Here is a 15,375-nt window from a genome sequence, read left to right as displayed (position 1 = left end):
CATTTAGTTTCCTATAAGTCCTCTTAATTCAATTTATATCTCATGACACACTATCTGTATGTAATATGGCTTTTAATTCTTTGCGGCTCCAGACAGATTTGTTTTTGTATTTTTGGTCCAATATGGCTCTTTCAACATTTTGGGTTGCCGACCCCTGGTGTAACCATTTCCCCGCTCTTTTTAAAAAATGTTAAAATTGCACACTTTTAGTAAGTTTCGTACTTTTCTCCGACTTGCAGACATCCCGCAATCCCAGAAAGGCGGCAACATTCGGGAAGCGCTCCAACTCCATGCGCAGGAATCCCAAAGCACAGGTGACCAGAGCAGGATGGCTGTACAAGCAGGTACTTTTTACTTCCATTTAACATTCATGTACCAATTGGGGTTTGATTCATTCCCGGGTGTTCATCTGGGGACCCCTCATCTTTTAATTACAGGAAGTTTACCAAGGAACGAGTACTGATGGATAGTCCGCGTACTAGAGATGCGCGGTTTGCGGACACAACCGCGGAGTCCGCGGATTATCCGCGGATCGGGCGGATGAAATTAAAAAAAATAAGATTTTATCCGCTCGCGGGTCGGGTCGGGCGGATTAATTATATATATATATATATTTTTTTTTTTTACGGGTGGCAGTTAAACCAATTGGGAAATATATATACATAGTTAAATGTTGTTACCCACATACGAAAAACGAGCAGGCACCTGCAGCATATGCCACAACAGAAGAAAAAAAAAGAAAAGAGATGGACACTTTTACGGAGCGGAGAAGGGACGCCTCGCCGGGGTCCGGGACCGAGGCCCCTTCCCCCGAGAGGGCCCCGCCGGGAGCCGTAGCTGAGGCGATCCGCGAGAAGGGCCCGACGCACGTCCAGGGTCACCACCGCGCCCACCGCACCGACACCCCGCCTCGTCCGCTTTCGCCGCGGCCGGCGTCACGCGCAGCAGGTAAGCAGCTTACCTGCCCGCCACCCCCGTGGCCGGGGGCTCGTAACATGGGTCACTCCGCGCGCTCCGCCCGCGCAGCTTACCTGCCCGCCACCCTTGTTGCCGGGGGCGCGTAACAGGGGTCACTCCGCGCGCAGTGCGCTCACGAAAGGGGTGGGGCTCACCCTGGTTGATATAGAGAGCAGGACAGTGGCCATGGAAGTCGGAACCCGCTAAGGAGTGTGTAACAACCCACCTGCCGAATCAACTAGCCCTGAAAATGGATGGCGCTGGAGCGTGGGCCCATACCTGGCCGTCGCCGGCAGCGAGACGCGCTTGGAGGTGCGCTCAGCGCGGCTCCCATATGATTGCGCACTGGTGTGCGTCTGGGTCGTGACAGCGTGGCACGCGCAAGTCTGTGCTGCATTGGATCAGTCTCCTTTCTTTAACAGGCAAAAGCTTTATAACCTCACCATACCTGCCAACTTTTAAATCAGAAAAACCTAGTAGCCAGGGTCCAAGGGCCACAGGCCCCGGTAGGTCCAGGACAAAGTCCTGGTGGAGGGTTCAGGGCTTCGCCCCCCGACGCAAAATGATTATTAGCATTCAGACAGGTTAAAATGTTGCTAAAACCATCACTTTTCTATCAGTCACAGTGACTTTTCAAAACAAAAATATTACAGCAAAAATCATATGGATTGATTGACATGTTTATTCTGTAAGCTAACTTCAATAGTTTGAAATTATTTTGACAGTTAATGCCAGTTATCCTGTCAACCTTTCACAAGACTTCAATTTGTTAATTGAAAGTATAAACAGTATAAACACTTTTAACAGTATGTCGTGCTGTGAAATACAGCCGACAGGATTGCGCACCAAACACGAAGCAAGGCCATGGTGCAGGAGAACAAAGGACTTCTTTCATTTAAGGTTTGTGATAAACCATCAAACTCATTCGTTAAAAGGACTCTATAGTAATATAAAGCGAATTTTTCTGGACATTATCATGCAAGAAAAGTTTATTTTTGGGATCGCGATCACCGCGTAATGATTTTTAAAGGTTGCATTACATTATTAACTGTCCCATGTGATCAGCCAGTGCGATTGGAAGTCCATGCTCAATTATTGCCTCCGTAAATAAAACTTCGGCATTTATCACATCCAAAGAATCTGTTTGGGCGACGAAAAACGTTGAAAGTTTTCCACTTGTATCGCTAGCAACGGCATTAGACTTGTGTTTTTTTGTCCCAACGTGGTCTTTTACATCGCTAATTCCTCCGTATCCGATCGAAAAATCTTGTCTGCACAAGGTGCAATTCGCGTAGTTTTCACCCTTTTTTTTTTTTTTATTAATATTAGATATATAACAACGGGCGGATGGCGGGCGGGTGCAGTTCTGATCAAACGTTACATCGGGTGGATGGCGGATGGTTGACGACTTTCTGACGCGGTTGCGGATGAAATAAATTGCCTATCCGCGCATCTCTACCGCGTACACAACATTACTGAGTATAGGAGCTGGCAAGAAAACAATAAGCCTTTTTATTGACGTTATACAAGAATTAGGAGATAAATATGTCAACGATAGCATGAGGGAGAGACGTTATGTCTTGGTGTCAAACTCAAATACAGAGTGGACCAAAATGTAAAACTGAACAAAGCCGCGGGGCCAAGGTTGAACAAATTAACCTTTTAATAGGGACCCAAACAAGTTTTGCATTGGATATTGAACAAGCAAGGCTTATATAACTTTATAGTGACATGCAAAATCCAGTTTCAAATAATAATAATAATAATTAAAAAATATCAATGGCATATCACAGTGGTCCCCAACCACCGGTACCAGTCCGTGGACCGATTGGTACTGGGCCGCAGAAGAAAAAAAAAAAATAAAAAAAAAAATAAAAAAAAATATATATATATATATACAAACCCCGTTTCCATATGAGTTGGGAAATTGTGTTAGATGTAGATATAAGCGGAATACAATGATTTGCAAATCCTTTTCAACCCATATTCAATTGAATGCACTACAGAGAAAAGATATTTGATGTTCAAACTCAAACATTTTTTTTTTTTTTTGCAAATAATAATTAACTTAGAATTTCATGGCTGCAACACGTGCCAAAGTAGTTGGGAAAGGGCATGTTCACCACTGTGTTACATGGCCTTTCCTTTTAACAACACTCAGTAAACGTTTGGGAACTGAGGAGACACATTTTTGAAGCTTCTCAGGTGGAATTCTTTCCCATTCTTGCTTGATGTACAGCTTAAGTTGTTCAACAATCCGGGGGTCTCCGTTGTGGTATTTTAGGCTTCATAATGCGCCACACATTTTCAATGGGAGACAGATCTGGACTACAGGCAGGCCAGTCTAGTACCCGCACTCTTTTACTATGAAGCCACGTTGATGTAACACGTGGCTTGGCATTGTCTTGCTGAAATAAGCAGGGGCGTCCATGGTAACGTTGCTTGGATGGCAACATATGTTGCTCCAAAACCTGTATGTACCTTTCAGCATTAATGGCGCCTTCACAGATGTGTAAGTTACCCATGTCTTGGGCACTAATACACGCCCATACCATCACAGATGCTGGCTTTTAAACTTTGCGCCTATAACAATCCGGATGGTTCTTTTCCTCTTTGGTCCGGAGGACACGACGTCCACAGTTTCCAAAAACAATTTGAAATGTGGACTCGTCAGACCACAGAACACTTTTCCACTTTGTATCAGTCCATCTTAGATGAGCTCAGGCCCAGCGAAGTCGACGGCGTTTCTGGGTGTTGTTGATAAACGGTTTTCGCCTTGCATAGGAGAGTTTTTAACTTGCACTTACAGATGTAGCGACCAACTGTAGTTACTGACAGTGGGTTTCTGAAGTGTTCCTGAGCCCATGTGGTGATATCCTTTACACACTGATGTCGCTTGTTGATGCAGTACAGCCTGAGGGATCGAAGGTCACGGGCTTAGCTGCTTACGTGCAGTGATTTCTCCAGATTCTCTGAACCCTTTGATGATATTACGGACCGTAGATGGTGAAATCCCTAAATTCCTTGCAATAGCTGGTTGAGAAAGGTTTTTCTTAAACTGTACAACAATTTGCTCACGCATTTGTTGACAAAGTGGTGACCCTCGCCCCATCCTTGTTTGTGAATGACTGAGCATTTCATGGAATCTACTTTTATACCCAATCATGGCACCCACCTGTTCCCAATTAGCCTGCACACCTGTGGGATGTTCCAAATAAGTGTTTGATGAGCATTCCTCAACTTTATCAGTATTTATTGCCACCTTTCCCAACTTCTTTGTCACGTGTTGCTGGCATCAAATTCTAAAGTTAATGATTATTTGCAAAAAAAAAAAAAATGTTTATCAGTTTGAACATCAAATATGTTGTCTTTGTAGCATATTCAAATGAATATGGGTTGAAATTGATTTGCAAATCATTGTATTTCGTTTATATTTACATCTAACACAATTTCCCAACTCATATGGAAACAGGGTTTGTATATATATATATTTTTATTTTTATTAAATCAACATAAAAACACATTATATATAAATATAGATCAATACAGTCTGCAGAGACACAGTCCGTAAGCACACATGATTGTATTTCTTTATGACAAAAAAAATAAAAAAAAATTTAAAAAAATAAAATACCATAACCCCGCAGCTACAAAAAGGTTGGGGACCACTGGCATATCAAATAAAATTTAAATCAAAAATGGAATGCCTCTTTTCTATTTGCAGCCTTCTGAGGTAAATATCAAAATCAACTTTTTCCACAGGCTAATAATACATATGAAAATAAAATAACAATAATGAACGAATCAAACATACACGCCTCGAAGTAGCAAGAGAAAGTGCATGGGGGGGGGTTGAGGTGGGCGGGGGTTGGGGGAGGCGGGGGGTGTTTATTGTAGCGTCCCGGAAGAGTTAGTGCTGCAAGGGGTTCTGGGTATTTGTTCTGTTGTGTCTATGTTGTGTTTGTCATTCTTGTTTGGTGTGGGTTCACAGTGTGGCGCATATTTGTAACAGTGTTAAAGTTGTTTATACGGCCACCCTCAGTGTGAGCTGTATGGGTGTTGACCAAGTATGCATTGCATTCACTTATGTGTGTGTAAAAGCCGCAGATATTATGTGATTGGGCCGGCACGCTGTTTGTATGGAGGAAAAGCGGACGTGACGACAGGTTGTAGAGGACGCTAAAGGCAGTGCCTTTAAGGCACGCCCCCAATATTGTTGTCCGGGTGGAAATCGGGAGAAATTCAGGAGAATTTTTGATTTTCGGGAGGGGCACTGAACTTCGGGAGTCTCCCGGGAAAATCGGAAGGGTTGGCAAGTTCAGCTCTAATATTAATTTGATATTGCTTCAAGGGCCAAATGAAATTACACGGAGGGCCAAATTTGGGCCGCGGGGCCAGAGTTTGACACCCATGTCTTAGACTAAGTGGGGCCGTGGCCCATTTTAAAACTATGACTACAAAAAAAAAACATTAAAAAAAAAGGAAGTAAAGGGCAAACATGTGTAATTAAATGAGAAAATGTTGCAATATTGATACTAATAACGCAAAGCTGCCATGCAGAAAGTGTTTTTACTTTAAAACTGTCATTGCTCGAAAAAATAATTAACACTTATCAACAGATTGTTCTGAAATTGATCTACAGATATTAGCGTGGACATTAAAAAAAAAAAATGTACCAATGATTGTCACACACACACTAGGTGTGGTGAAATTATCCTCTGCATTTGACCCATCACCCTTGATCACCCCCTGGGAGGTGAGGGGAGCAGTGAGCAGCAGCGCCCGGGAATCATTTTTGGTGATTTAACCCCCAATTCCAACCCTTGTTGCTGAGTGCCAAGCAGGGAGGTAATGGGTCCCATTTTTATAGTCTTTGGTATGACTCGGCCGGGGTTTGAACTCACGACCTACCGATCTCAGGGTAAAGGGAAAAGGTTTGGACAGCCCCTTTTTTAGACGTTTAAACTTGCTTGGTCCAGAATAGAAATATCAAAGATACGATCCTGCGAAGATCACATGCATGAAGTTAGGACTTGACTGGAAGCGTTCATGTTTCTGTTACGTGTCAAAGCTAGGGTTGTCCCGGTACCGGTACCGGTACCAAAATGTATGTCGATACTTTTCGAGGAACACAAAAAATGGCATTATTGGCTTTATTTTAACAAAAAATCTTACAGTACATTAAACATATGTTTATTATTGCAATTTTGTCCTTAAATAAAATAGTGAACTTATTAGACAACTTGTCTTTTATTAGTAAGTAAACAAACAAAGGCTCCTAATTTAGTCTGCTGACATATGCAGTAACATATTGTGTCATTTATCATTCTATTTTGTCAAAATTATAAAGGACAATCTGTAAAAAAAAATATTATTAATCTACTTGTTCATTTACTGTTAATATCTTCTTATTTTCTGTTTCAACATGTTCTATCTACACTTCTGTTAAAATGTAATAATCACTTATTCTTCTGTTGTTTGATACTTTATGGATGATACCACAAATTTAGGTATCGATCCGATACCAAGTAGTTACAGGATCATACATTGGTCATATTCAAAGTCCTCAAGTGTCCAGGGACGTATTTACTGAGTTTATAAACATTATGTGAATTTAAAAAAAAAAAGGAAAACATATTTTGTGACGATAAAAAATATCGATGTAATCATTGTACCGTATCGACTAGATACGCGCCTGTACTTGGTATCATTACAGTGGATGTCAGATGTAGATCCACCCATGGCGTTTGTTTACATTGTGATGCCGGTGAGGTACGGTGTGTAGTGAACAGAGGTGCGTAGAGTAGCCAGAAATTGTACTCAAGTAAGAGTACTGTTACTTTAGAGATTTATTACTCAAGTAAAAGTAAGGAGTAGTCACCCAAATATTTACTTGAGTAAAAGTAAAAAGTATGTTGTGAAAAAACTACTCAAGTACTGAGTAACTGATGAGTAACATACACACACACACATATATATATATATATATATATATATATATATATATATATATATATATATATATTTATATATATACACACACATTTATATATATATATATATATATATATATATATATATATATATATATACAGTATATAATTTATATTTATTTATTTTGCCGTTTTTGTTTACATGTTAAAGGTGTTTTAATGAATATACATGCATGTTTAACACATATAGATTCCTTTCTTTCATGAAGACAAGAATATAAGTTGGTGTATTACCTGATTCTGATGACTTGCATTGATTGTAATCAGACAGTAGTGATGATAACGTCCACGTTTTCAAATGGAGGAGAAAAAAAGTTCCTCCTTTCTGTCTAATACCACATGAAAGTGGTTGGTTTTTGGCATCTTATTTGTCCAGCTTCCATATTCGTTTTTATACACTTTACAAGAAATACATTGGCGGCAAACTCCGTAGCTTGCTAGCTTGTTTGCGCTGGCTTTCGGAGACTCTTATTTTGAAAGCGCAGGCGCCATGGAGCGGCACTTTTATTGTGAAGACAGGAACTGTGCAGTCAGTCTTTAGGCTTTTGACGGGATGTACGGTTGAAATAAAAAAAATTCTTTTTTCCTTCACACTTTTGATTGATTGATTGAAACTTTTATTAGTAGATTGCACAGTACAGTACATATTCCGTACAATTGACCACTAAATGGTAACACCCCAATAAGTTTTTCAACTTGTTTAAGTCAGGTCATGTGACCGCCTGGCTCTGTTTGATTGGTCCAACGTCACCAGTGACTGCATCTGATTGGTGGAACGGAGTGAACGTCACCAGTGACTGTATTTGTTGAAACGCAGGCACTATGAAGGTCTGTCTGACAGACCAAAACAAACAAAGCGTGCATTAACAGATCGATAAAAATTAGTAGCGAGTAGCGAGCTGAATGTAGATAAAAGTAGCGGAGTAAAAGTCGCGTTTCTTCTCTATAAATATACTCAAGTAAAAGTAAAAGTATGTTGCAATAAAACTACTCTTAGAAGTACAATTTATCCCAAAAGTTACTCAAGTAGATGTAACGGAGTAAATGTAGCGCGTTACTACCCACCTCTGGTAGTGAAGCATGTTTAGCTATTCCTCGTCCTGCAGTGATAATGATACTTGTAAGAAACTCACTTTATGTGTCGCCATGGAGGCGAGGATTAGTGATTTAGAAGTAGCTAAAACACTGCAGACTGCGGATGGACGTTAGCAAACCATGTTTTAAAGCACCTCTTCCTGAGCGTGTTTCAGTGTTATAACTTCACCTTTATCTTTACTTTTTAAGCCAAAATGCGTCCATTTTCCCCCTTTTCTGTCTACACACTGTGTCTGCTTGTAAGAACTCTGTGATTGTGCGCTACCGAACATGCTCCTCTGCTCGTAAAACCCAGCAATGTCATGACGTGACGACGCCCGAGAACTGGTACTTTTCAAACAGAGTATAGTACGTTTTTTTTTTATTCACTAGTACCGCACAACCCGAGTCAAAACTCAAATAAATGTTTTCTCCTGGTTTGAATATATACAGGTAAAAGCCAGTAAATTAGAATATTTTGAAAAACTTGATTTATTTCAGTAATTGCATTCAAAAGGTGTAACTTGTACATTATATTTATTCATTGCACACAGACTGATGCATTCAAATGTTTATTTCATTTAATTTTGATGATTTGAAGTGGCAACAAATGAAAATCCAAAATTCCGTGTGTCACAAAATTAGAATATTACTTAAGGCTAATACAAAAAAGGGATTTTTAGAAATGTTGGCCAACTGAAAAGTATGAAAATGAAAAATATGAGCATGTACAATACTCAATACTTGGTTGGAGCTCCTTTTGCCTCAATTACTGCGTTAATGCGGCGTGGCATGGAGTCGATGAGTTTCTGGCACTGCTCAGGTGTTATGAGAGCCCAGGTTGCTCTGATAGTGGCCTTCAACTCTTCTGCGTTTTTGGGTCTGGCATTCTGCATCTTCCTTTTCACAATACCCCACAGATTTTCTATGGGGCTAAGGTCAGGGGAGTTGGCGGGCCAATTTAGAACAGAAATACCATGGTCCGTAAACCAGGCACGGGTAGATTTTGCGCTGTGTGCAGGCGCCAAGTCCTGTTGGAACTTGAAATCTCCATCTCCATAGAGCAGGTCAGCAGCAGGAAGCATGAAGTGCTCTAAAACTTGCTGGTAGATGGCTGCGTTGACCCTGGATCTCAGGAAACAGAGTGGACCGACACCAGCAGATGACATGGCACCCCAAACCATCACCCAACCATGCAAATGTTGCATTTCCTTTGGAAATCGAGGTCCCAGAGTCTGGAGGAAGACAGGAGAGGCACAGGATCCACGTTGCCTGAAGTCTAGTGTAAAGTTTCCACCATCAGTAATGGTTTGGGGTGCCATGTCATCTGCTGGTGTCGGTCCACTCTGTTTCCTGAGATCCAGGGATAACGCAGCCGTCTACCAGCAAGTTTTAGAGCACTTCATGCTTCCTGCTGCTGACCTGCTCTATGGAGATGGAGATTTCAAGTTCCAACAGGACTTGGCGCCTGCACACAGCGCAAAATCTACCCGTGCCTGGTTTACGGACCATGGTATTTCTGTTCTAAATTGGCCCGCCAACTCCCCTGACCTTAGCCCCATTGAAAATCTGTGGGGTATTGTGAAAAGGAAGATGCAGAATGCCAGACCCAAAAACGCAGAAGAGTTGAAGGCCACTATCAGAGCAACCTGGGCTCTCATAACACCTGAGCAGTGCCAGAAACTCATCGACTCCATGCCACGCCGCATTAACGCAGTAATTGAGGCAAAAGGAGCTCCAACCAAGTATTGAGTATTGTACATGCTCATATTTTTCATTTTCATACTTTTCAGTTGGCCAACATTTCTAAAAATCCCTTTTTTGTATTAGCCTTAAGTAATATTCTAATTTTGTGACACACGGAATTTTGGATTTTCATTTGTTGCCACTTCAAATCATCAAAATTAAATGAAATAAACATTTGAATGCATCAGTCTGTGTGCAATGAATAAATATAATGTACAAGTTACACCTTTTGAATGCAATTACTGAAATAAATCAAGTTTTTCAAAATATTCTAATTTACTGGCTTTTACCTGTATATGTATATGCATATATTTATTCAGGGATATTTTTCACCAGCTCAGATGTCACGAACAACTTCAAAAATATGCTTTTATAGAGAGGTGTGGTGTGGCGGCATTTGCACGTGTACACGCTGCGACTTGCCTAAACGCAATTCCTCCACATTAGGGCGGCATCAGACCCGCCTCCCGCCCCCGGCCGCTGCACGCTCGCTCACGCTGAGGCAATCTCTCCTGCTCTGCAACACAATATATGACAGAAAGTCAACTCAATATCACCCCTGCGGCATTCACAAGAAATCATTTAAACGACTAACATTTTGGATTCCTTTTCCTTCTTATAATTACATTTCTCAATGGCGAAACACATCAAGGTGTTCAACTTCTTACCTTTTTTTTTAGGTTTGAAAGACTGCCCATTTCCCACAACCGATACAATCTGTTTTCTTTATCTCTCTGGAGCTTTTTCAAAAATGTATGAAAAAATGGAAAATGATGAGGGAAAAATATATATTTTTTGTTTTAATATGGTTTCTGTAGGAGGACAAACATGACACAAACCTCTCTAGCTGTTAAAAAAAAACACTGTTTATGTTATACATGCTTCACTGATGAGAGTATTTGGCGAGCGTCATTTTGTCCTACTAATTCCGGCGGAACTTGAACTCACCGTAGTTTGTTTACATTTATAACGTTCTCTGATGCTGCCACAGAAAGACGTGTTTCATGCCACTTTCAGTCAATTAGTGTGTGAGGAATATATATATATATATATATATATATATATATATATATGTATATATATATATGTATATATATATATATATATATATATATATATATATATATATATATATATACATACACATATATGTATATATATATATATACTTATATATACATATATATATATATATATATATATATATAAATATACATACACATATATGTATATATATATTAAATATATATAAATATACATACACATATATGTATATATATGTATATATATATATTTACTTTTATATATATATATATATATATATATATATATATGTATATACTGTATATATACATACATATATACCCACACATAAATATACATTTATATATACATAACTATATACATATATATATATATATATATATATATATATATATATATATATATATATATATATATATATATATATATATATATATATATATATACATAAATATATATACATAAATATATACACATATATGCATACACATAAATATATATATATATATATATATATATATATATATATATATATATATAGCTTTGTGCGCTCCCAGCAACACGATACTTTTTGTATTTTGCCTTGCCTTGGATTAAAAGAAGAATTTTACCCTCAGTGTGTAAAGGATATTTACACAATGTGCCAACTTCACTGGTTTTGGGTTTTGCACCATAACCTTCCCATCTCTAGTCGTTAGGATGGAATCACCCTCGTTAGCCCTAACCAAAAGCGCCGGTGTCCTGTTACTATTAACCACACTTGTCTGGGTATGCCCCCTCTACGGAGAAACACTACATTGGATCTTGCACCAGGCCTCCAGACTAATCCAACCCAATCCACTTTATTTATACAGCACAATTTAAACCCAGTACAAGTTTCACAAAGTGCTGCAGAGCAATAAAAATGCTAATTAAAACTAGAGACACCCTAGCGCAGGAAACATTCAAGTTAAAAGAATAAATAAAAGACTAGAGTTTTTGTGCATGAAGCCATGAAGCTTGTTCGGAAGGTCTGCCAGGACAATCTGAACAGTCCAGTTGCGATCAATTCAGTGAGAGTACCATGACGTGGATGAATGATAATATTCCCAGGTAGTATTCTGATAATGGTGGTACTAACGTTCACGTATCATGTGTACCCCCTGCAGGCCAGTAGTGGAGTGAAGCAGTGGAACAAGAGGTGGTTTGTCCTCTCTGACAGATGCCTCTTCTACTACAAAGGTAAATTGTCTTTGCTTTTACACTTCACCCTACAATCTTGTGCTGATTTATGCTAAATGTGAATTCATAAGCATGAAAGTTAATAACTCGTCGATTTTGTCCGTCACAGTGAGCCACTCGCATGAGTCATTAAGGTTAGTGATTAGGGGGTGTAACAATTATTCCATATTCCTTAGATTCAACTTCCCTGATCCATGCTCGGGAAAGTTTGCCAATAGGTATCGATTAGCGCTGTAAGAGTATCAAATCTCACGGTACGATATTATCACGGTATTAAGGCCATATATGGGTCACGTGTGGGGGTGTTCCCCCGGGATGCAAACGGACCACTCCGGACAGGACGTGCAGGTAGGAACATGATTTACCGTATTTTCCGCACCATAAGGCGCCCTGGGTTAAAAGCCTTCAATGAACGGCATATTTCAAAACTTTGTCCACCTATAAGCCGCCCGGTGTTGTAAGCCGCATCTAACTGCGCTAAAGGAATGTCAAAAAAACAGTCAGATAGGTCAGTCAAACTTTAATAATATATTAAAAACCAGCGTTCTAACAACTCTGTTTACTCCCAAAATGTACGCAAATGTGCAATCACAAACATACGTATATCAACATGGACAGAGCTGCGTGAAAAAAGCCACCCGGCCTCTTCGCGTAAACTTAAACTTACCTTAACCACTCGCTCATCTTTTCTTCATCCATCCCTTCGAGTTAGCTTTTTTGATGACGCCGGCTGGAAAGGTCTTTTTTGGCAAGGTCTTCCTTTTGAATATCACCATGGGTGGAAGTTTCTGGCCATTAGCATGGCAAGCTAGAACCATAGTGAAGGATGACTTCTCATTCCCTGTGGTGCGAATATTCACCGTACGTGCTCCCGTTATATCCACAGTGCGGTTCACAGGAATATCAGTTGCTGTGAAATAGTAATCCGTGTGCGGATGGAGAGATTGCGTCTTTTCATGAACCGGATCCCTGACGCTTAGTAGGAGCCATTTTGTGGTCTTTACAGATGTAAACACACAAAGGAAATGAAACGTACGGTATATCCGCGCGCTTTTTCTTCTTCTACGCGGGCGGGTGGTTGCTTACAGTAGAAGAAGAAGCGCTTCCTGTTCTATGGGGGCGGGTGCTTACCTTGGCGGTTGCTTGCGTAGAAGAAGAAGCGCTTCCTGTTCTACCGGGAAAAAAGATGGCGGCTGTTTACCGAAGTTGCGAGATCGAAACTTTATGAAAATGAATCGTAATATTAATCCATATATAAAGCGCACCGGGTTAAAAGCCGCACTGTCAGCTTTTGAGTAAATTTGTGGTTTTTAGGTGCGGCTAATAGTGCGGAAAATACGGTATTCTCAAAAACTTGAACAATCAATCAATCAATCAATGTTTATTTATATAGCCCTAAATCACAAGTGTCTCAAAGGGCTGCACAAGCCACAACGACATCCTCGGTATAGCCCACATAAGGGCAAGGAAAAACTCACCCCAGTGGGACGTCGATGTGAATGACTATGAGAAACCTTGGAGAGGACCGCATATGTGGGTAACCCCCCCCCTCTAGGGAGACCGAATGCAATGGATGTCGAGTGGGTCTAACATAATATTGTGAGAGTCCAGTCCATAGTGGATCCAGCATAACAGTAAGAGTCCAGTCCATAGTGGGGTCAGCAGGAAACCATCCCGAGCGGAGACGGGTCAGCAGCGCAGAGATGTTCCCAACCGATATACAGGCGAGCGGTCCACCCCGGGTCCCGACCCCGGACAGCCAGCACCCCATCCATGGCCACCGGATCTGTGTGTCTCCCCACAAGGGATAGGGGGGAGCAGAGGAGAAAAGAAAAGAAACGGCAGATCAACTGGTCTAAAAAAGGGGGGCTATTCAAAGGCTAGAGTATACAAATGAGTTTTGAGATGGGACTTAACAAGCGCCAAAACAGAAAACAAGCCGACGGAACAACGTGCGGATCGCACTCGAAGCTAAGGCTACCACTTAACATAGGCAAAAGACAAGGAATACTCACGTAAGTAAGCAAACAATGAAGCCAGGCCGACTGACCGGCAAAGGCAGGCTTAAATAGTCCCTCTGATTAGTGCTCGGAAAACAGGTGAGCGTCCCGAGCACCGATCAGAGACAGGTGGAAACAATGAGCACCCGTGGTAACTAAAAACAAACAAGGGTGCACAAAAACAGGAACTAAGGGAGTCCAAAACTAACAGAATATAACAAAAACATGATCCGAGCCACGGATCATGACAATATATCCCCCTAAGAAGCTTGGTAAAATTCCACAGTGTGTAAAATGAAGTGTCAGGAATATTTAGGATGAACACACTTACTGTAATTATAACAAAAACATAATGTAAAATGTTCCAGTCATATTCTTTTTTAAGTATTTCTAAGTGCAAATAATCGTGCAGGACATCTCAATCAATCAATCAATGTTTACTTATATAGCCCTAAATCTCGAGTGTCTCAAAGGGCTGCACAAGCCACAACGACAGATCCAAGAAAAATGTCAACTCAATGGGATGACAATGAGAAACCTTGTAGGGTTTTTTAGTTTTTTTGCATTCTTACTGACCAAAACCACAGGACGGTTTAGTCAGTAAGAATTGTTTTAGTTATATTGTAAAACTTACTAACGTTGCTCGGAGTGATAAATGAAGAATCCATACGAGTAGTAACGCTTTGGAAGGCTAGCACAAGTCTCAACAAAAGATCAATGGAGCACCTGCAGTGAGCAAACTCACCCAAAAGATGGCGCCAAAGCACAAACAATAACACGCCTATTCAGTGTTTTTTTTTATTTTCAAGCTATTTACATTATATTTACAAACCCATAAATTAGCCGCAGGGTTCAAAGCCACGATGTTCTGTTGTCTAGATCAAGTATCTATACTGCCCAGAACATGTGGTTTCATATTATATTTGTGTGTTGAATATTGCACAACATAATGAAGGGGGAAATGAGTGTCTCCATTGTTACAGCCGGTATATCCATCCATCCATGCTCTACCGCTTGAAAAACCTCACCCCTTGTGTGGTTTTTGGGTCTGTGGGACCCGTTTTCATTTTTTTATTAAAAGAAAAATGACACAATTAATTAATTTTTTAAACTGAAACTCACTGGCTTTGGCTCATTTTCTGTGAAGAACATATATCAGAATACATATTTAATGACCACACACCATACACCCCCCCTACACATTTCTATTACATATAAGATGTCCGGGTCCACACACACACACACACACACACACACACACACACACACACACACACACACACACACACACACACACATGTTCTTGTATTTGTTACCTTCTTGAGAACTTGTGAAAAATG

General features: G+C 40.3%; 1 protein-coding gene across 14 annotated transcripts in view; it reads left to right on the top strand.

Annotated features, from left to right (window-relative positions):
- Positions 1-15,375, top strand: part of plekha6 (pleckstrin homology domain containing, family A member 6) — a 307,746-nt gene that overhangs the window by 139,919 nt on the left and 152,452 nt on the right. For all 14 annotated transcript variants that reach the window (XM_061924040.1, XM_061924035.1, XM_061924032.1 and 11 more), the window contains 2 exons: positions 240-344; positions 11,963-12,035. In XM_061924040.1, coding sequence (XP_061780024.1) covers positions 240-344; positions 11,963-12,035 — 178 coding nt within the window. The remainder of the gene's footprint in view (positions 1-239; positions 345-11,962; positions 12,036-15,375) is intronic.

This window comes from Nerophis lumbriciformis, linkage group LG28, assembly GCF_033978685.3.
Source record: "Nerophis lumbriciformis linkage group LG28, RoL_Nlum_v2.1, whole genome shotgun sequence".
In the NCBI taxonomy this organism is placed as follows: domain Eukaryota; kingdom Metazoa; phylum Chordata; class Actinopteri; order Syngnathiformes; family Syngnathidae; genus Nerophis; species Nerophis lumbriciformis.
This window is presented reverse-complemented; position numbering and strand designations above follow the sequence as displayed.